The 22,431-nt window shown below is 37.3% G+C and overlaps 1 protein-coding gene across 4 annotated transcripts in view; it reads right to left on the bottom strand.

The window, feature by feature from the left end:
- Positions 1-956: 956 nt before the first annotated feature.
- ATAD2B (ATPase family AAA domain containing 2B) overlaps positions 957-22,431 on the bottom strand; it is a 149,918-nt gene continuing 128,443 nt past the window's right edge. For all 4 annotated transcript variants that reach the window (XM_087863837.1, XM_087863839.1, XM_087863838.1 and 1 more), the window contains 6 exons: positions 18,199-18,321; positions 15,025-15,162; positions 11,038-11,721; positions 7,756-7,883; positions 7,305-7,433; positions 957-5,023 (listed from right to left, as the gene is read on the bottom strand). In XM_087863837.1, coding sequence (XP_087719963.1) covers positions 4,982-5,023; positions 7,305-7,433; positions 7,756-7,883; positions 11,038-11,721; positions 15,025-15,162; positions 18,199-18,321 — 1,244 coding nt within the window. In that variant the 3' untranslated portion in view covers positions 957-4,981. The remainder of the gene's footprint in view (positions 5,024-7,304; positions 7,434-7,755; positions 7,884-11,037; positions 11,722-15,024; positions 15,163-18,198; positions 18,322-22,431) is intronic.

Genomic DNA, 22,431 nt, shown 5'->3' with positions numbered 1-22,431 from the left:
AATATGATACTTCCTTTCCCACATAAATAAATTACTGTTTTGCCTAACATTAGTAATTCACTGTTATGCACTATAAGATACAGCTAAGTTCTGAGAAGGAAAGATAACAGTAAGGGAGATGCACTGGTGGAGAATCTAAGCACAGCCCTGAAATATAAGCAAGATTTCATTAAGTTGAAAATAAAGATACTCCATGGTGAGTGGTATGAATAAAGTGATGATATGATGTAACATGAATGGTCACAAGAAAACAGAAAAGGTTTTGGTAAAGTGGGGCTACACTCTAGAAAAGCCAGAAAGAAACAAAGGGCAAATAAAATGCCAACTCCCTCCGGGAAGAGTCATTTTCCCCACTCCTAAACAGAATTAATTGCTTCCCTTCTTGTAACTCTGAACAATACCGTGTTCCTTCTGTTATAGCCCTATCCCACTGATCATTACTACTGGTATATGCACCAGCCTCCCCTAGCAGACCACAAGCTACTGAAAGATAGAGAATGTGTCTAGCATAGTACCTAGGACATAACAGACAAGACTGTGCAGGTAAGAGAGGGAATTTATATTTAAAAAGATAGCCAACAGGGGCACCTAGGTGGCTCAGTCGGTTAAGCATCTGCCTTTGGCTCAAGTCATGATCTCGAGGTCCTGGGATCGAGCCTGCATCAGGCTCCCTGCTCAGTGGGGAGTCTGCCTCTCCCTCTGACCCCCCTCCCCCTGCCTGTCTTTCTCTCTCTGTCTCAAATAAATAAAAGCTTTTAAAAAAATGCACTTATAAATTACTTATATAAACATTTGGCTAAAATGTTTAAAAATGCTTCCCAGGTTTATTACTACCAGTCTTTTGATATACAATTTAAAGTAAAAATTAATACAATTTGCAAAATCAATAAAAACAAAGTATTACTCAAATTCAACCAGTTCCTTTTTACTGTGATTTAAAAAAAAAAAATTAGGAACTTCTATTGAGTAGAATTAGTATACTAATCTCAGGACATGAAAAGGTAGCACATGGTAGACAGCAGAAACATGGGCAATCTAAAGCCAAGAACATTCTATTGCTATGAAGCAACAAGCCCCTCAAAATTCTGGTATGAAATCTTTCTCCATATTTAAATTCTGTGTACTATTCAAAGTATGCTGATAACTATCTGATCAAAGAGAAAAACACTACAAAGTAAGTTAACCAAACTACCTGATCATCTGCTGTAGCAGTCTTCCAAACAGAAAAACAAATTTCAGAAGTAATCTATCTGCTTCTATAGGACACATTTTAGATAATCCTCAACTGAAATTAAAAACACATGTCCTCAACAGAAAAAACTTTTAGCTAAAAAATACTGAGGGCTACTAAAATCTAAAAGAACATTACAAGATTTTGGATGGGTGCTTAATAAACATCAACGTGCTGACCAGAGGAGTTAAGATGGCAGAGCAGAAGGGGGACCCTATGCTTGCCTTGCCCCTTGAACACAGCTAGATAAATAAACATCAACACGCCCTAACCGCACAGCAGAGTTCAGCTAGGACAGTAGTGCTGCACTTGCAGCCAGCAGCAATCATCGTCAGGCTAAAGACAGGTTTTTCTTGTCGTCTTTATTCAAGTATTTCACAGCAGTTATATTACAAATTACAGTAAATGTTCAAAATTCCAGAATTCAAAAATTAAATAATTTACTTCAAACTAATGTAAAATGAAGTCAAATGCAAAACATCAATTTAACACAATTCTAAATTAAACTATAAACCCAAAACAGACCATAGTTGATGAAGTCTACTTAATCTACGAAGTAGACATACATGACTGAAACCAAAAAGGACTCCCAAAATCTAAATAACTGAATGTACAAAATACAAAAGATGCAGGTACAAGTCCAAATTCAAGCTTACAATGTGATTACAAATAATAATTATAATAACAATGGCATTCAGCTACGGGACCTGACACTGAAGATACCTACTGAATAGCACCATAGCTGAACCAACTTAATCAAAAAATGGGAAGATATTACCACCCCACTCCCTAAAAATAAAATCCAGTAAACCTACAAATACATTGGCATATGAGAAAAATCAAGTCATGAAAGGACATAAAACAAAATTAAAAAAATTAATCACAGGTGAGATTCAAGCTCAAAACCACAATTAACTCCACAGCCATCAGTTTCAACCCTAGTGCGGTTCCATCATCTTCAAAAAGCTCCCATGGTCCCCACAGCTGAGCATTAACTATTGTTGGGCTGTGCTGTGATACATATTTTACTGATCTGAGAGCAAAGTTTTACACAGGAGCTATCATTTATAATGCTCACAATAGGAAATAAGAACAGAGGTCAATTTGTACATATTTTTGCCAATGCTATACAGCAAAAATTAAGAACTTACAGAAAGGTAAACAAAATTGAGTCCACTTGGATAATTTCACAAGCTGCTTTAAACTATAGAACCACCAGATATCTGTAAAGTAAGCAAAACTGGTATGTGGTTTTTTGGGGGGGGCGGGGGAAGGGGAGCAGAGGAGTTGATACAATTTCAGCTAATTTTTCTCCCCTTGGCATTAGATTGGCTTTCTCTTTAAGACCTAAACTGTTCAAAGTGGCAGTTCCTATCATACTGAGGTTGCCTCCTACTTCTCCACCTATATCAAGGTTAAAATAAAAAAACTTGATCTTTTGGAAGCATTTTAATGCTGAACATAAATAAATTTCCCTTGTCAAACCCACTGATGGCTAAAATCTTAATTAACTTGTACAAATTTAGTAACCTACTAAGAACATGTGCGTTTTTTTTTTCCTTTCACAAGTGCTGCTGTTACTTGAACAGAATGCTTCTGAATTAGAGTAACTGGAATAAATATTTAAAAAAAAATAGTGCAGCAAGAACCTGAGACTTGCAAAAAACCCTTTTAGCAGAAACTTGCTACAAAAAATCTGCTACATCTTATTTCATCAAATCTTTAAATTCTGTAACAATTTCCATCAAAATACAAAATGCTAATGTATTAGACAGTAAAATAGTTTGAACTGGTTTGATGGTAATAAATACTAAAGAAAGCATGAAAATCCTCCCAATAATCAAATTAGAGGTTTCAAATAACCTCCCCTTTAAAATGGTTCATCGTTAATCGCACTTGCCCACCTTAAAAATACAGTGTGTCTACATGGGTAGCATCTTGAATTATATGACTGAATATTATGAAAACTTCATAGACTAGGTATAAAGAAAAAAAAGTGGCATTTTTAAAAAATTAAGCTATAATTAGAAGGCGCAAAATGTTAATGTAAATGCAAAGAAGCACTTCAGATTACTGCAGTAGCCTACGGCCAAAGTGTGCGCGCGGCGCTGGCCGGGCACACTACGAACAGCCAGAGACAAGGAGACAAGTACCTTAGCTTCAGCATGTAAACGGTGGCAAAGTGATTACAGGACTCTGTAAACACTACTGGTAACTAAAATACAAAAAGCTGAGGTAGCTCAGTATCTCTGCAGTAGTCCAAGACCATTTGCTCTAATCAAAACCCAAACTACATGTGTTGCATATATTGGAAAGACACACCTGCAGCTAACGGCTATAATGAATGACGATATCAAGCCAACCTGTCAAAATTTTCTACTTTTTTTGTTTAAAAATCATCTGATAAAAAAATGTCACTGCACTCCCTTTGCCTCTTTGCAACTGCCTAGACTGTGTCTCCAAATTTATAGGAAGTTTTTGTAAAACTAGTAAACCATAATTAATTTTAGGTAAGTACAATTCACAGAAATCACTCAACAAGATCCAAAATGGGTTCCAATCAAAATGAATAGTTGTGAAGGTAAGCTTATGGTAAGGGATTTAAACATTAATACTGTCATTCAAGGACCATACCAAAGCTCACCTGCAACTACGCATAAAGAAAATGAATTTCATGGAGCTTCTGACAAATTCCTCTTTTCTGTCCATTTGGCAAGTCCTGGCTTTAAAACAAAACAGTTACAATTTACTATACATGAAATCATTCTTCTCTGGGAACTCAAACATGAATAACTATTAAATTGCCACTGAGAGAGGAAAAGAATGTCGTTCTCTATTTAATTTCTGGTCATCATTGTCAGCAATACTGTAAAGTGTGTAAGTTTTTTGGTGGACAGTGTATTATTTATTGTTGTTTTATTTTGTGTTTCTTAAACAGAAACAGACCATACAGGAAAACTTACCATTTTAGTATATCGTGTGGCTTAATGACTGTCTTGATTGAGTTTTGAAAACAAGACAGGCATTTTATACCAAAACACTGGTTGCCTCTTAATGACACAGAGTATCAAAACTTATTTTCAAGGTTGTGACCAAAGAGACATTCTAATTCATTTGCTACAAACAAGCCCATTCTTTTGTTTAGCCTTATCTTTCTCAAATGAATTAAAAGGCACATTAAAGGCCGTTCTAAAGAGCCTAACCTAATTTCATCCAGTTTCTTCAGTTTCCCACCAGAATATACCATAGCCAACTCTAAAACAGGTTTCAGTCCATTACCCAGAGGAAAAAATAAAACAAATATGCTAAAAGGAGTAGAAAGGAGAAAGAAAAAACAAAACAAAACAGGTTGCCCACTGTTTAAACAATTCAACACAGTTAGAACTGCCCCATCCAGTTTCCTCGTGTTTGCTGGTCTGCTCCCTAAGAGATAAGTCTCCAAAAGAGAGTGCACGAAAAGAGGAGCAGAAGTGAGAGCAGTTTCTGTAGCACCAAAATCTCCAATCTGTGGGGTTGTATTTTTTATTTGTGGAAAATACAACATGTTTCTGAAGTTCTGTTTGGTTCTTGTAGGCTGGTTGGTTTCAGGTACCTGAGACAATAGCACCAAATTCAACAGAGAAAGAATGAGTGAGAGAGCACTTTACACCAAGGCTCTGCACGTAATTGGTGCAATTTGAAATTGAATGGCTCAGAAGACTGCTCTGTCAGGAGCAGATTGGAGAGGATAAACCACTCATCTTGAAAAGTTCATAGGAATGTCTCAAACATATGAACTGTTCTTTCCATCTCCTACAAGGGGAAAAAAAGTGCATGTTATTGATTAAAGAAAAGACAAATACACTATGGGAAAATTCACTTTCAATTAACTTTTTAGAGAAAGAATTTTAGATACAAGTTAAGCTTTAATTATTTTCTGATTATAATACCATAGCTACTTCCAAATGGCTCCTATTTTGATATTTAGGCTAATGAAGATGATGCTAGTAATACCCAATGAGTGCTTATTATGCCCAATAATGTACTAAGAAATTCATAAATATAAATAATTTGTCAGCTAATAAGTAGCGAAGTCAGAATTTGAGTACAGGTAGCCTCACTCCAGAGCCTGAGCCCTTCCTTTACTCACATTCTCTCAAAGCAAAATGAATGTATTCAGTATAGTAAAACTTGTACCAAAAGTAGAAGGCACCTGTTCCCATTGTTACTCACTCTAAACAGAGCTGAAAACAAAAGGGGGGGGGGAGCCAGAAAGAGTCACTGCCATCACCACAAGGAATGCCACTCACTGGTGATTCTGCTATTAAGTCCCTTTCCTCCCTAAAAAAGGCCCTAGATTACAGGGTTCCACATCCCCAACTGAAAAATGTTGCACTGCTGAAGACTATTCAACCCATTCAAGCTAATCAAATGTCAACCCATGTGAATAAACAAGTTCTGGAATTTTTTAAAAAAGTAAAGAACTCTAACCTACACATTTCATTCAGATGGTCAAGTGTCCAATACATCTAAGACATTTGGTTTTCCTTTCCCCCTTTGAACACCTGAAATTATATTCTAAATCTCTGTACAATAGGCCAGATTATTGTCTAATCAAGAAGTTCTCATATTAGATCAATAAAAATCACTCGTGCTAAATGTTTCATCATATTATTACTGAATAAGGAAAAAAGTCAGATTATAAAACAGAATATACAATATGATCCCAATTTTTAAATATGTATTTACATACTTATACACATTATGCACATCTAGACATTTTTAAAGGACAAAAGATATCCCAAAAGATTAACACTGACTAGTTTCCTCTAGATGGTGGGATGTGGATGATGTTTTTATTTTCTCCTTTGTGCTTTCTTATTATTTCTATATATTGTATAATGACAGTGTAGATTCATAAAAATGTAACTCATAAAAATGTGATTAGAAAATAACTTTTAAATGCTCTCTCCCTTTGATTCAAGTCCAATATTCCTTATTGAACATGGAAAATAATCACATCCTCTACATATAAATCTTTAATATACTAGAAATGCTCCTTGAGAGCAGGGACTTTGTCTCATTCATTTTTTGCAGCCCAAACATCTAGCACAGTATCTGGAACTACAGGCATTCAGTAAGTATTTAATAATCAGACCACTAGATAAACTAACTGGGAAATGAACAGGGAGTCTAAGTCACTTAGCCATTTAATGGGTCTACATTTGCTCAGATGACCTCAAAAAGCAGAAATGTGGCTTAATGATGTAAATTAGATGAACAAGTATAAGTTCATATTTATAAGGAAGAACTCATTATGGCCCAGAGTTGTCTAGAAAGGGAATGGTTTGGGGCACACGGGTGGCGTGTGTCCAACTCTTGGTTTCAGCTCAGGTCATGATATCAGGGTTGTAAGATCAAGCCCTTTGTCAGGCTCTGTGCTCACCTCAGAGTCTACTTAAGATTCTCTCCCTCTGCCCCTCCACCTGCTTGCACGCACACCCCCCTCTCTCAAATAAATAAAATCTTTAAAAAAAATTTAAAAAAAGGGAACGTATCACCTCAAAGTGTCTAAGCAAAAGGACAACCACTCCTTCATGTGGCCATCTCATAAGACTAGATCTGATGAATAAGATGACTTTTAAGTTCTCTTCTAATCACTAATGGGATGGCAAACAGGTCTCACTCCCTAGGCCCACTCCCTTAATCAGCAGTGGCTGCCTCGGTAGCAGTGGTAGGACTGTGAGGCCATCCCCGCATTCAATAGGCCCAAGTGATATGCTCAGTGTTGTCGGTAATAAGCAAGGGACAAGAGAATTGTGACATGTTATACTAGGTATCTGCCAACCCAGAACCACGAAGTTCTGTTTTGATAAACAAAGAATCCCAGGTTACTTCTGTCCTGAGACAAATGATACAGAAAGGATTTATTCTTCAAACTATAATGCCTAATGAGTCTTCTAAGTGTAAATCTTTGAAACATTCTTCAGTTACTTGGTGAAAGGTATAGGCTAGAAAAATGTTTTCCTCTTTTTTTCTCTGGGACAAGTAAAAGCAAATATTTGTTTATTCTAAGGATGAACTGAGCACTTACCTCTACAAGTTGTGATTTGTCATAATCTTTACGATGACGATAGATGCACTGACTAAGAAGAGAATATAATCTCTCAAGTTGATCAACTGCCAGATTGTTGCTTTTATCCACCAACAAATCAAGCAATTTCTAAGAAAAATTAGAAGAGAATAAAATGAAATTTGGTCTCATTTTCACACTGAAACAGTATATTCAAATGGCTAGGCAACAAACACCATAGGCTATGGTGTAACAGTGACACATTTAGAAGATTCTAAGGCTTACTTTATTACCAAGACCATTCTCTAAACCCCTCAAAACACACATAACTCTTTTTTTACCAGAAGTCCTAAAGCACTTATATTTGTAGGTTAAAGCAAGAGATTATCAAACTAGTTTTATTCCACTGCCTACAAACATATCCAAATCTCTTTTCATTCATTTAAGACTGACTGGGAACAGCAAAGTTTACCTTCAATCTCTCATGATCAACTATGAGAGGTGGCACAGGCTCAGAGGGCTCTTCTGGAACCAGTTCCAGGCTTGTTGTTTTTGCCTGCTCTAAAATTAACTTACGGTATTTCTTTACTTTAGAAGCACCTACAAATTGAAAAAAAAAAATGCACTGCAGCAAGTAAAAGTTAAGAAAAATCAAGCTTAAACAACTATAAATTCTTCTACCCACCATAAAAACTTTTTGGAATAGGGTATATTCTTTAAATGATAATTTTTTAAAATAAGTAACACAAATTGAAGAAAATTAAACCACAACTATGAAAGCCAAGTTATGCTAGAGTATCATCTAATAAACACAGCCGCTTAAAGGAAGAGAAAAGCAATCATCACCTCTAAGCACTAACCTATAAACAGTCTTCACTCTCTTTATGATAGCCACCATTTTAAAATTTAGAGCTTTCAGAACTGGAAGAGGGGAGGCAACCTAGAAAAGCAGATACTCACACCAAGTGAGGCCAATCTGTCTACGTATTTGCCTTGCAAGTAAAAACAAACAAAAAACTTCCTCAACATGAACTGAAATTTTTCTCTTTTACACTGCCCAGATTTCTATCAGAAATCTAACATTTTTTTCTTAAAAATATAAGCCCATTCAAAGTGTAATAGGACTAGTGATCTTTCCTACCTCAGAGTAAATTACTACAATCGAATTATTTTCCTCTCAACATACTGAGACCAGCTACACTGAAAACAAACAGAAATTCTGAGGTGGCTGAGCATAATTTAACAGAACCAGGCACTCTGAGGGACAGAGAGGGCAGACAGGCCATAAGCCCTGTGATGCCCTAGGTAGGCATACTCTAAGAAGCCAAGGGGTAAGGAACACAAAGACAAACTCAAACTGTTTCAGAACTTTATTTTTTTTTTTAAGATTTTATTTGTCAGAGAGGGAGCAGAAGCAGGTGGAGTGGCAGGCAGAGGGAGAAGCAGGCTCCCCGCTGAGCAGGGAGCCCTATGTGGGACTAGATCCTAGGACACTGAGATCATGACCTGAGCTGAAGGTAGACACTTAACCAACTGAGCCACCCAGGCGTCCCTGTTTCAGAACTTTATAGAGGAACTGTCCGATGTCACAAACACTAAGGACACAAACACTTCCCCCTCCCTCCTGCGTTAGTTCTCTTATTCCCATGTCTTTCAACAATTCCCTCTAATCAATGCTTGCTATACAGATAAATAGTAAAAGAACCAAAATATTGCTTTGGGAAACATATACCTCCATGTAGCAGAGAAATTTTATATTTCAGACAGCCTATGGAGTGAAAGCCTTTATTTATGGTTCAATTACCATATGCTAAGAGTTTTGTTAAGAAATTCGGATCCTCATTACCAAATCCATGGACATCCAGGAGCCTGAGAACTTGCACTAGGTAACACTGCCCTGACAGTTACAAGTGAAAACTTCAGATACAGCCTTTATACAACAAATACCTTTAAAGATTTTAGATAACCAATTGAACATAATATTAATTTAAACCTTTTCTGCAAGCATACTAAAATCTCATAGTGAAAGAACATTAAAAAGGACTCCTCACCTCATATCCAAAGTGCCTCATCAGCAAGATCTCTCCCTTTCTCCCCACTCTGTTCTAGTATTACTTAACCCTAGCTTTAACACGTTTAAAATCCTGTCTGTATGATAAATATAAATAAATAAACACCAGAATAAATACTGCCCTTATGGGGCACCTGGGTGGCTCAGTCGGTTAAGCGTCTGCCTTCAGCTCAGGTCATGATCCCAGGGTCTTGGAATCGAGCCCCGTGTTGGGCTCCCTGCTCATCAGGAAGCCTGCCTCTCCCTTTCCCACTCCCCGTTTGTGTTCCCTCTCTCACTGTGTCTCTGTCAAATAAATAAAATCTTAAAAAAAAAAAAAAGAACTACCTTCTATTATTAAATGTTGAAAAGAAAGCAAAATTCTCAATAGGTAACACTTAAGAACATGGGGTGACTGGGTGGCTCATTCAGTTAAGCGTCTGCCTTCGGCTCAGGTCATGATCCCAGGGTTCTGGGATCAAGCCCTGGCAGCTGGCATCAGGCTCCCTGCTCAGTGGGAAGCCTGCTTCTCCCTCTCCCATTCCCCCTGCTTGTGCTCACTCTCTCTGTCAAATAAATAAAATCTTAAAAAAAAAAAATGTAAAAAAAGACCAGTATTACACATCTCTCTTTTATCCATTAAGAGAATTCTAAGACTTTGAATAGTATCTTCCCACTTCCTAATTTTGCTAGAGGATTCAAAAACTGGCAGCAAAAAACTTTTCCCACATAGCCCGAATCCCAGGCTAAGGCTATGTATATACCAGACCATTGAGCGAACATAATAAAATTTCAAAATACCTTAGTTATAAGAAGAGTACCTGTTCAGGATGAAAATGTATATTCAAAGGGTAGATCTCTAATGCACCCCTTCGCACTACGGGCTAAAGAATGATAAACAAAGCCGGGCTAGAAACCCCCAGGCCCCCTTTTCTGCTGCTTCTTAAAAGAATCACATAGCCATATGGAGGCAGGAGCTAGCAGAGTGCTCTGAGTCTGCAAGGCAGATCTGACAGCACGGGTTCTGCTGCTTCCTATACCACTGGCTTTACAAAGCAATGGAGCCTCTTAGACTCAACATCCCTTAGATTCGACTAACAGTGAATGCCTGGAATGAATATAGTTCAGTATGTGCCAGGTACAAGAAGAGGTGATTAATATACATGACTTAGTCAATTCCTACAGTGACACCACTCTGAAGTTTAATTTAGAAGATGGAAAAACAAGGTTGGAGAGCATAAGTAACCAGCTCAAAGTCACATGATTATAATGAACAGAAGTGGTAATTAACATTAAGTATATGTGAGCATAGCATACCATACTGCTTTAGTATCCAAGTCTTCTCAGCCCAGCCTATCCCACCCTAATCATTCCTATTAGAATTCCATCTTCTTAACACCTGTGGGTTTACTCAACCTTTAGCCATAAATCCATTAAGATAGGGATAATAATCAGGTGGGAGGCAAAACAGTAAGCAGCCAGGAAAGCAATGCATTCTAAACCATAATCCTCTGAAACTTCCACCAAAATTTACTAGGCATGTGTATGTACACTTTCCCAGGGAAAAAGATGAAAACTTTAACAAATTCTCAGAGGGGTATAACTGCTTATCAACCAGTGTTACTGGGGACCAAACAAAATACGCCATTAGTTAACTCTGGAATTTAAAATTTCAGAAGATTTTTAAAAAAATATTCACTCTACCTTCTTTATCCAGTTCTGCATCTTTAACCTCCACTTCGGGGCTAGGTTCTAACTTCTCATTACTGCTACATTCCAGGGCCTCTAGTTTCTCGGGATCATCTCCATGATGTTCATTTGAAGTTTCTGGTTTTTCTTTTGACTGGTCCTCCGGGACAATCTTTTGTTCAGAACTACATTTGTCTCCACTACCACAGAAAGAAACTACTTCAGCCTTGCCATTCTGACACTCCAGAACAGGTATTCCTTCAAAACTGTCAGTGGAGGCCTCACCATTTAGACAGCTTCCTTTAAGGAAAGGCTCTTTCCTAGATGTCTGTTCTGGATTTAGAGAACTGCTGCTGTTGACAAGGAGAGACTCATTGGAACTTTCCTCTTCAGTAGATGCAAAGTTCTCCTTCGTGCCCGCTCCATTGTTAAGCCTCTGCCCCTGGTCCATGTCCATGATGTCACATGATGATTCGTCATTGGTCATAGAGAGGTCTCCGGTCTCTTCACCATTTTCTTCATGGCAGTCAGTGCTTACCTCAAACTCTCCATTCTCTAGCAACTTCCTGTCCTCCGTATGGTTCTCATAGTCTGCAAATTTAGTGTCCTCTTCATCTTTTTTTAAATTATTGACTTTTCTTTTCTTAATAATTCCTTTACCCCACTGTGATCGCCGCCTTGATTTTCTCCGAACTCGAACTATTTTAGAGAGAAGGAAAACAGGTATATAGAACTTGGAGCGCAACACTTGTTTTACAAATGTTCTCTATATTAAGACCCAAAAGAAACTAAACCCCTACTGGTGTAACACACAAGAACTACTTAGCTCTTGACATCCATGCTGACTAATCCTCACGGCCTACAAGTAGAATGAATATGAAGTCAGAGACAAAATCTGAAGAATGAAATTTTTTAAAAAATTGAATAGGACTTCACCCAGCATTAATTTTCTTCTATTTTCCTAGATTCTACTTTACAGCTATTCCTAATTCCTCACATTCAGGGGCCAAGCATATAATATCTACATTTAGGAAATGACCAACCACATTACCAGGCTACCTAGAAAACTGGGGGCCACAGCCCTGGATTTCCACCAGGAAAATGAGTGCTTTGCCAGCAAAATCACCCCAAAGCTCCTAAACCATGAAAGAAAATGAACGCATGAGCCGGTATATCAAGACAGAACTGTTACAGGTGTCCCACAAAGAACTATCCACTGCCTCTCCTTCCAGAAGAAGGAATTACCCACAGAAAGTATGGTTGTGGACAGAAACCCTATGAAGTTTATAGAGACAATATGGTTAGACAACTGTTAGCCTCCTCTACTATAAATGGTTCACCAAGCAGGATCAATTGGTTATACAGTCATCATCTGAAAATATGTAAAAAAAAAAAAAAAAAAAAAAGTGGGGGCGCCTGGGTGGTTCAGTTAGTTAAGCGTCTGACTCTTGATTTTGGCTCAGGTCATGATCTCAGGATCCTGAGACTGAGCCCCACGTTGGGCTCTACACTCAGCATGAGGTCTGCTTGTCCCTCTCCCTCTGCTCTTCCCTCTGCTCTCCCTCAAATAAATAAACAAAATAAATATATTAAAAAAAAAGAAAGAAAGAAAATGTGGAAAAAAGTTAAGGCCTCCGTTATCAAGGCAGCAACAACATTAACAAACATTGAAAATAAATATTTGGTCAGTAATATAAAAAGGAAGACCTACAGAAGTTATAAAGACTAAATTCATCTCTAGATGCCAGAAAACGTCATGAGCTTGATGAGTACTTCCAGTAACAATGGGCCCAGGAATCTTTAATTTAAAATTAAAGATTTTCATTTTTTAATTATTTTTTTAAATATGTATGTGTTTTTCAAACTTTTCATCCTTTCATCTTTAATCCTTACTAAGTCTCTGTAAAGATACCAAGGTATTCACAGGAAATGGACAAATGCTGTTATAAGTATTACTTTTCTTTCTCATCTAAGAATAAATCTACTAAAGGTTTCTGAAATCATTTCCCAAATTCAAGTTATTTTGTCACTTGGTTAAAATATATTTTGCCTTCAAAACCGTATCATTTGAATCATCTCTCCCTTCCTTTTTCCCCTACTAATTCCTATTTTCATAATTTACACTTACAGGGTAGTTGGAATAGAAATTTCTGTTATTAATTTACTGTTAGAAGCTGTCCATAAGCTAAAGTGATGGGCATTTCTAAGTATTCCATTAACCATATGAAAAACTAATCCAGTCCACATTAAAAGTGAAAAAAAATAAATTCAGTCTGCTCTTTCTCTAAAAGGTAGAGCTATTAGGTTTTTACTGACAATTGACTCCAGACATTGTGACCTCTTATTCTCCAGCCATGCAACCAAAGCATAAACGGTTCCCCTCTTCTTTCCTCACTAAGCCATCTGACTCTAAAGAAGCAGCTAAACTCTATTCAATCAAGAGCCAGCTCAATTATTTGATCTGTAGGGACTAAGCAAAGGCTTAGAAGGCCAACTGAAGCAAGTTTATTTCTAACACTTTCATCCCAGCTAAGAACAAAAGAAAATGTTCTCATTTGGGAGGACATCAACTAGAGATATTTTTCTCCTCCTTATGTAATTATTTTTAATGGTGAGTATAATTTTGGTAAAATAAGAGAAATTGATCATATAAGCTCCACAAAAATGGGGATTTTTGTTTTAGGCACTGCTGTATCTCTACAGCACCTGACATGGGGTAGTAGTATCCATTTATGGAACTAAATCTTTCACATACTACTTCCTTTTACAGGGGCACTTTGTGTGAAAAACCAATATAGGGGTCACAATCTTTAGAGTCAATTTTTACAGCCTCTCTGAGCTTGATTCCAAAACTAAGACCTTAGGAAAGCAACTCTCTCTCAGGGATATTTAGATTTATAATTCAAGTAAATTAATGTGAAAACAGACAAATGATGAGTCACATATGCCATCTACTGGTAAGAGAAAACAAAACTCACATTTGTAGATTAAAACAACATTTTAAATGTTTAAAGGAAATGAAACTGCTTAAAGCCAATTTTCAATGGGTTTTAGTAAATATTTGTGTCAGGTGCAGAGAATATATAGGATTTCAAGGTTTAAATTTGAGTGTTATTATATAATCCAGGTCATGATCCAAGATACAACTACACCAAATAGCTTCCTTCAGTTTCATGGAACCAAAGGTACCACCAGGTCCTTCAAATTTTCTCACATATGAATGCCAGTTATTACAAAGAGAAGAGCTAAAAAAAAAAAAAAGAGAGAGAGAGAGTCTCGTTCATTCATTCAAATTCAGTGCCGCTGGTGAAAGAACATATTATGGCCAGCTTTACTGACAGCTTCGACAGTATGACCACCTTTATATCAGAACTGCATATATCTTCCAAGGGTGGCTATCTTCAACAAAACATATGGACTATATTAGGAAAATGCTGTGTTCATTTACATTTGTCTTTCAGAAATCTTATAATCAGCACAAATGAGGACAAGTGAAGAAAACCTAGAACAATGAATTTTCTCTTTCTAAATACATCTCACTTAAACAAAACTATATTAAAAAGGCTGTACAGATTCTTCAAACTGAGCACAAGATATTCTCTCAGAAAAATCAACATCCTACTGCCACACTGGCCACTCTCTTAAGTCAAAGTTGCCATTTTCCACAATAACGAGAACAGCCTATATATTATACAGCAAGGGCTTAGGATTAGAGGCAGGGGTAGATGAAAAGTGTTGGCTCCACATCTCTATCCAAAAACCAAAGTTTAAAACTAAAAATATTCAAACCTAGTTCAATGAATAGCAGCAAATACTGAATGTAGATGGAAAAGAGAAGTATACTTCTGATTGACATCCTACTGCACAAGCTCTTCACCTCTGAAAAGAGAGGAGAAGAACTCTGGGAACACAGCAGCACCTGGTTTGTGTCCCCAACTCCTCACAAACCTGCATCCTTCTCAGCCATTCCCACTACTGGATAACATGGTCTCAAACACTCACATGCACATTTATTTGCAGAGTTGTGCCAGACATCCAGTGGATTTCTTTGTTTGTGCCGAAATGCCTCTTCAACTCTAGCTTCTGTCTTCCGAGCTCCAGTGCCATGAGGATTTATTTGTTCTGCTGTTACCGATAAGCCTGCAGGCAGAAGATAAGCAACACCTATTTAAATATTCCCAGCTACATAAACCAACACAGTAAAAAAAAAAAACGTCTGAAATATAGAACTAAGTTTTAGTCATTAATTACACCTGGACAGTTTATAATTCAGATGAAAACAGTATCTTTTGTTTTAAGATGGAAAAGAAACCAGATATAGAATCATAACAAAATAACCCGGCAGGCCATGTGTAACACTTAATCCCCAAAGGAACCCTATGTTTACTCGGTTTAATTTGCAAAGCCACACATTCTTTTTTTGTTGTTGTTAAGACTTTATTTATTTATTTAACAGAGAGAGAGACAGCCAGTGAGAGAGGGAACACAAGCAGGGGGAGTGGGAGAGGAAGCAGGCTTCCCAGCAGAGCATGGAGCCTGCCTGACGTGGGGCTCGATCCCAGGACTCTGGGATCACGCCTTGAGCCAAAGGCAGACCCTTAACGACTAAGCCACCTAGGCACCCCAGCAAAGCCACACATTCTTATGACCCTAAGACAATGATAATATGTTGTCTAAAAGTTATTATTTTTGCCATCTTAGAATGTGTAAGTGTTTGTTGGGTCATTAAACCCCATTCACAAGAACTGTTTTCGTCTGTCACACCACACTGCAGTAAGTTTGGTTTTCCTACATGGATCTTCCGAAGAGTAACCACTCCGTCTCAATTTCCTTCACTAGACTTGTTTCTTCTATGTGGTCATCAAATATTGACGTTTCTCAGGGTTGCCTCTGGAATCCCTTTTCTTCTCACTCTGATCTATACCTTCTACCATAAAGTATCATTCACGCCTTCAGCTTCTATCACTATCACATAAGAATTCCCAAATCCACATGTTTAGCCCAAGCATCTCTTGAGCTTCTGACCCATATATCCAACTGCCTATTTGGTATCACCTATTTGGTATCTCCAACTGGGTATCATAAAGATGGGTCAAATTAAAGCTAACTAGTTTATCTTTCCCCACCAAAATATCTATTCATCCTTATCTCTATAGAGATATTCCCTGTATCTACTGGTAGTATTAGCATCTACTAAGTCATTAAATCAGTAATATAGGCAACCAATTTTGACTCTTCCTTCCCTTCACAATGGCCTCCAACCCTGCCCCAATTTACATTGATCCTATATCCATTCCCACTTCATAATTAAAACTGCACAACCCCAACAGCTTTTTTCCCCAAAAGCTTTAATGAGGTACGACTTACATAACAACAACAACGATCACTCATTTTAAGCATACAATTAAATGATTTTTAGTAAAGTTACAGAGCTATGCAATCACCATAGCAGCCCAGTTTTAGGTAACTATCCCAGGCCACCACGAATCTACTTTTTGTCTACATAGATTTGTCTTTTGTGAATGTTTCATATAAACGGAATCACACAACAGGTGGTCTTTTGTAACTGGATTCTTTCAATGAGGATAATGTTCCTGAAGTTCATCTATGTTGTACCATGTATTAGTAATTTGTTCCTTTTTATGGCTGAGCAGTATGCCATCGTATGATATACCATTTTGCTTACCCATTCACCAGTTGATGGACATTTGGGTTGTTTCCAGGTTTTAGTTGTTATGAATAGTCTTTATACGGGCATATGTTTTCATTTCTCTTGGGCTGTTTCCAGAAGTAGAATCACAGGTCGTATGGTAAATGTTATGCTTAATTTTTTAAAAACTGCCAAACTGTTTTCCAAACTGGCTCTGACAGTTTTTTGACTGGTCTCTCATCCTCCTATCCTGACACACTGAGACCTTGCTATTTCCTGCTGCCAAAGCAATTAACCAATTCTTTCCACAGCTTAAAATATTTCAATGACTCATATCGACTATGGCAATGGTTCTCAAACTTCAGTGTACAAATACTTGAATAGATTGTTAAAGTACAGATTTCTCAGCCTTACTACTCTCAGAGAATCTAATTTGCTAAGTGTAATAAGCTGATGTGGGTATTAGGCACACACACTTTGAAAAACACTGACCTACAGGATAAAGTCTTAAGCTCCTTAGCACTGGTATTGATTCATTCAAATATTTATAGGACAGAGTTCTAGGGACTGCAGCAGAGCTGTGAATAAGCCATTCACAACACTTATATTCCAAATAAGGAAGAGAGACTAAGAAAAAAAAAAGACAAAATGCCATGTGCTATGGTGACCAGAACCTATATTAGATTAGGTGACTAGGAAGGGCCTAAGGAAGTAGGAAAAAAGCTTCTTAATTTCAATCTCCTGGACTCAGCTCGCCTCTTGAGCTCTATTTCCCACCACCCCCTATAGCTTCAGCAATACCAGTTTGTAGTTCTTCAAATATACCATGTTATTTCATAGTTCTGTGCCTTTATACCTGCTATTCTCTGCTGTGCTTACAAATATCTCCTCCTCCTCTGTCACTGCCTCCCTTCTTCTGCTCTCTAGAGACAACACTCCTATATTCACTCCCCAAACTCTGGACAAAATGCTGGGATCCCTAAAAGGAGGTCTCTCCTCTGTGCTATAAACATGTTTCAATCAACTCATATACCTCAACTGTACTTGATTTGTTTTACAATTCTGTCTCCTACTAAGTGAGTTCCTTAAGGACAGGCTTATACTCTGAATTAACACACCACATTTGCTAATTCTGTTAATTTTATATTTACAAAATTACACATAAACATTAACAAGGAAAACAAAAACAGTATTCCTAAAAGCTCTTAAAAAGTAAACCCTCTACAGATATGAAAGCCTATAAATCCTTTAATAATAAGAATCAATAACAGACATCCACCTGCAAAAAAAATTTCACCAAAAAGAACTTTCTGTAATTTGCACTCCTGTACTCACTAAAACTTGCATAGAAAGCAAAATTTTAAGATATCTTTGAGAATTTACATGACACATTAGTATCAGAAATATATAAAGTCTGTGCTTCAAAGTAGATTATTTTCATAATGCCAGCAACCTTAAAGAAACACCATTTAGTAACACTCAGTGATTCTTGGTTCTTCAGTAGCAAGTTCATTTCTATAACTTACCTCTTTTTATTCTTGCTTCCTTAATTTCTTCACAGAGTTTATTAAATTCTGGATCCAATTCCGCCGCAATGATCGCATGTGCAGTGTCCTTCAGGGTACAAGCCCTGTGCCTAATTATTTTATCTGTTAAAAAAGTTGGTATAGTTTACTATATACATAAATGAAATAACATTAACAAAGGGCACCTTAAAAAGAGAAAAAAAAGAATGCAAACATTTAAATAAAACTGTAAAAAGCATTTCAGGTGAGAAACAGGCTCATTTAAATGATGAGTAAAAAATAAATATAATAAGGCATCCAAATCGGCAAAGAAGTCAAACTCTCTTTGCAGATGACACACTACTTTATGTGGAAAACCCAAAAGAGGGGCGCCTGGGTGGCTCAGTTGTTAAGCATCTGCCTTCAGCCCAGGGCGTGATCCCGCCATTCTGGGATCGAGCCCCATATCGGGCTCCTCCGCTGGGAGCCTGCTTCTTCCTCTCCCACTCCCCCTGCTTGTGTTCCCTCTCTCGCTGGCTGTTTCTCTCTCTGCCAAATAAATAAATAAAATCTTTAAAAAAAAAAAAAGGAAATCCCAAAAGACTCCACCCAAGACTGCTAGAACTCATACAGGAATTCAGTAAAGTGGCAGGATATAAAATCAATGCACAGAAATCAGTTGCATTTCTATACACCAACAATAAGACAGAAGAAAGAGATATTAAGGAGTTGATCCCGTTTACAATTGCACCAAAACCATAAGATACCTAGTAATAAATCTAACCAAAGAGGCGAAGAATCTGTACTTAGAAAACTGTAGAATACTCATGAAAGAAGTTGAGGAAGACACAAATGGAAAAACATTCTATGTTCATGGATTGGAAGAACAAATATTGTGAAAATATCTATGCTACCTAGAGCAATCTACACATTTAATCCAACCCCTATCAAAATACCATCAACTTTTTTCACAGAAACGGAACAAATAATCCTAAAATTTGTATGGAACCAGAAAAAAACCCAAATAGCCAGAGGATTGTTGAGAAAGAAAAGCAAAGCTGGCAGCTTCACAATTCCGGACTTCAAGCTCTATTACAAAGCTGTAATCATCAAGAGAGTACGGTACTGGCACAAAAACAGACACACAGATCAATGCAACAGATAGAGAGCCCAGAAATGGACCCTCAACTCTATGGTCTATCTTTGACAAAGCAGGAAAGAATGTCCAATGGAAAAAAGACAGTCTCTTCAACAAATGGTGTTGGGAAAATTGGACAGCCACTTGCAGAAGAATGAAACTGGACCATTTCTTACACCACACACAAAAATAGACTCAAAATGGATGAAAGACCTAAATGTGAGACAGGAATCCATCAAAATCCTTGAAGAGAACACAGGCAGCAACCCCTTCAACCTCGGCTGCAGCAACTTCCTAGACACATCGCCAAAGACAAGGGAAGCAAGGGCAAAAATGAACTACTGGGACTTCATCAAGATGAAAAGCTTTTGCAAAGCAAAGGAAATAGTCAACAAAACCAAAAGACAACCGACAGAATGGGAGAAGATATTTGCAAATGATATATCAGATAAAGGGCTAGTATCCAAAATCTATAAAGAACTTATCAAACTCAACACCCAAAGAACAAATAATCCAATCAAGAAATGGGCAGAAGACATGAACAGACGTTTCTGCAAAGAAGACATCCAAATGGCCAACAGACACATGAAAAAATGCTCAACATCACTCGACATCAGGGAAATACAAATCAAAACCATAGTGAGATACCACCTCACACAGTCAGAATGGTTAAAATTAACAAATCAGGAAACAACAGATGTTGGCAAGGATGCAGAGAAAGGGGATCCCTCTTACACTGTTGGTGGGAATGCAAGCTGGTGCAGCCACTCTGGAAAACAGTATGGAGGTTCCTCAAAAAGTTGAAAATAGAACTACCCTATGACCCAGCAATTGTACCACTAGGTATTTACCCCAAAGATACAAATGTAGTGATCCGAAGGGGCACCTGCACCCCAATGTTTATAGCAGCCATGTCCACAATAGCCAAACTATGGAAAGAGCCTAGATGTTCATCGACTGATGAATGGATAAAGAAGATGTGGTGTGTGTGTGTGTGTGTATACATACACACACATCCATATATACACATACGATGGAATATTATGCAGCCATCAAAAAAATAAAATCTTGCCATTTGCAATGACATTGATGGAACCAGAGGGTATTATGCTAAGTGAAATATGTCAATCAGAGAAAGACAATTATCATATGATCTCACTGATATGTGGAATTTGAGAAACAAGGCAGATGATCATAGGGGAAGAGAGGAAAAAATGAAATAAGAAGAAACCAGAGAGAGAGACAAACCATAAGAGACTCTTAATCATAAGAAACAAACTGAGGGTTGCTGGAGTGGAGGGGGGTGGGAGGGATGGGGTGGCTGGGTGATGGACACTGGGGAGAGTTTGTGCTATGGTGAGCGTTGTGAATTGTGTAAGACTGATGAATCACACACCTGTACCCCTGAAACAAATAATACATTATATGTTAATTTAAAAAGTAATAAAAAATAAATAAATAATAAAAATGTGAAAATAAATAAATAAGCCACTTAGTCATCTTGATAATTCCCTGAGAACTATATTTTTTAGAACTTCCAAGTATAGGTGACCCTTGCACAACACAGGGAGTGAGGGGTGCCAACTCCTCACACAGTCAAAAACCCAAAACTTTTGACTTCCCCCAAAATCTACTAGTAATAGCCTAATGCTGACCAGAAGTCTTATAGATAACATAAACAGTCCATTAACACATATTTTGTATGTTAAATGTATCATATACTATATTCTTATAATACATCTAGAGAAATGAAAATGTTAAGAAAATCATAAGAGAAAATATATTTACAGTACTGTACTGCATTTACCAGGGGAAAAATATCCATGTATAAGTAGACCTAGTAGTTCAAACCTGAGTTGCTCAGGGTCAATTTACAAATCATTTTAATTTAACAAATCATTATCTCAAAGATACAAAGTTTTATTTTATGTTTTTAAAAACCAAAAATGTATGATCTTCAATAAAAATTTTAAGAGATTCAGAGGATATTCACCATATGCCCAGCACCAGAGTTGCCATAGATGAATACTGAGAATTCAGAAAATCTTACATAATTTTCTCCGTAAGTGAAAACTGGTCAAAACTGTGAAGAATATAATATATCCAAAGTAACAGTGACCTATTAAAAAACTGTGACAGAAATGAAAAAATATAGCAAGACACTCTAAGCCAAAGACTTCGAGATAATATATAAATTGTAGGTAAATCCGAGAAAGAAATACACACACCCTTCTAAGTAAACTATACCTGACACTTGCACTAAGTCTCTGCTTTACACTAATCCAGAAGCTCTCATTCATGAACAATACAACATAAAAAGTACTCCTGAGAGCTATGCAACTCTGAAATATTGAAAGTCAACTAAAGGGGCACCTGGGTGGCTCAATCAGGTAAGCATCTAACTCTTAATTTCGACCCCATGTCAGGCCACCCTCAGCAGGGAGTCTGCTTGTCCCTCTCCCTCTGTCCCCCCCCCCCTTTCTCTCTAAAACAAATAAAATCTTTTTAAAAAATAAAAATAAAAAACTAAAAGTCAGGCAAATATATCAAGGTCACTTATTTTACAAAGTATCAAGAACTAAAACCCCAAGTATCAAAATAATATCTGCTTTTTCCAACCCTAGTAAAGGCAAAAAGTATAGATGGACATTTTATTTATAACTTTTCTTATTAGAGAGCCATAATAATTCATTGTGGAAATCTTACAGAAACACGCAGCACTCAAGCAGCAACACTGGTGTATTTCCTCCCAACACATTTTCTCTAAACATTCATTCAAATAAATACTGGCAACTGTACCAGGACTTGAGCCAGGTGATAGCTACATGGTACTGAACAAGAGAGGTCTCTGCTTTCAAGAAAATTTTCATATTAGTATAGGACAGAGGTATTAATCAAGTAATCTCTCATACACACATATAAACACTTCCCTCACCCTTCCCACACCGCCCCCCAAAGCCTTGAATAATAGCTATGAGGAAAACCCACGTGGTTTTGGTGTGGGTGCCAATCTGAACTGGACAAGTAAGGAAAGGCCTCTCTGAAGAAGTGGAATTTAAACAGAGACTGAAAGCATGCAGTGGAAGCCCCCTGAAGAGTAGGGGGAAAATTAGTGC

The sequence above is a fragment of the Ursus americanus genome, chromosome 7 (genome assembly GCF_024610735.1).
Source record: "Ursus americanus isolate L20-20 chromosome 7, mUrsAme1.1.p, whole genome shotgun sequence".
NCBI classification, from domain to species: Eukaryota; Metazoa; Chordata; class Mammalia; order Carnivora; family Ursidae; genus Ursus; species Ursus americanus.
Note: the sequence above shows the minus strand (reverse complement) of the source record. Positions and strands in the feature narration are given on the sequence as shown.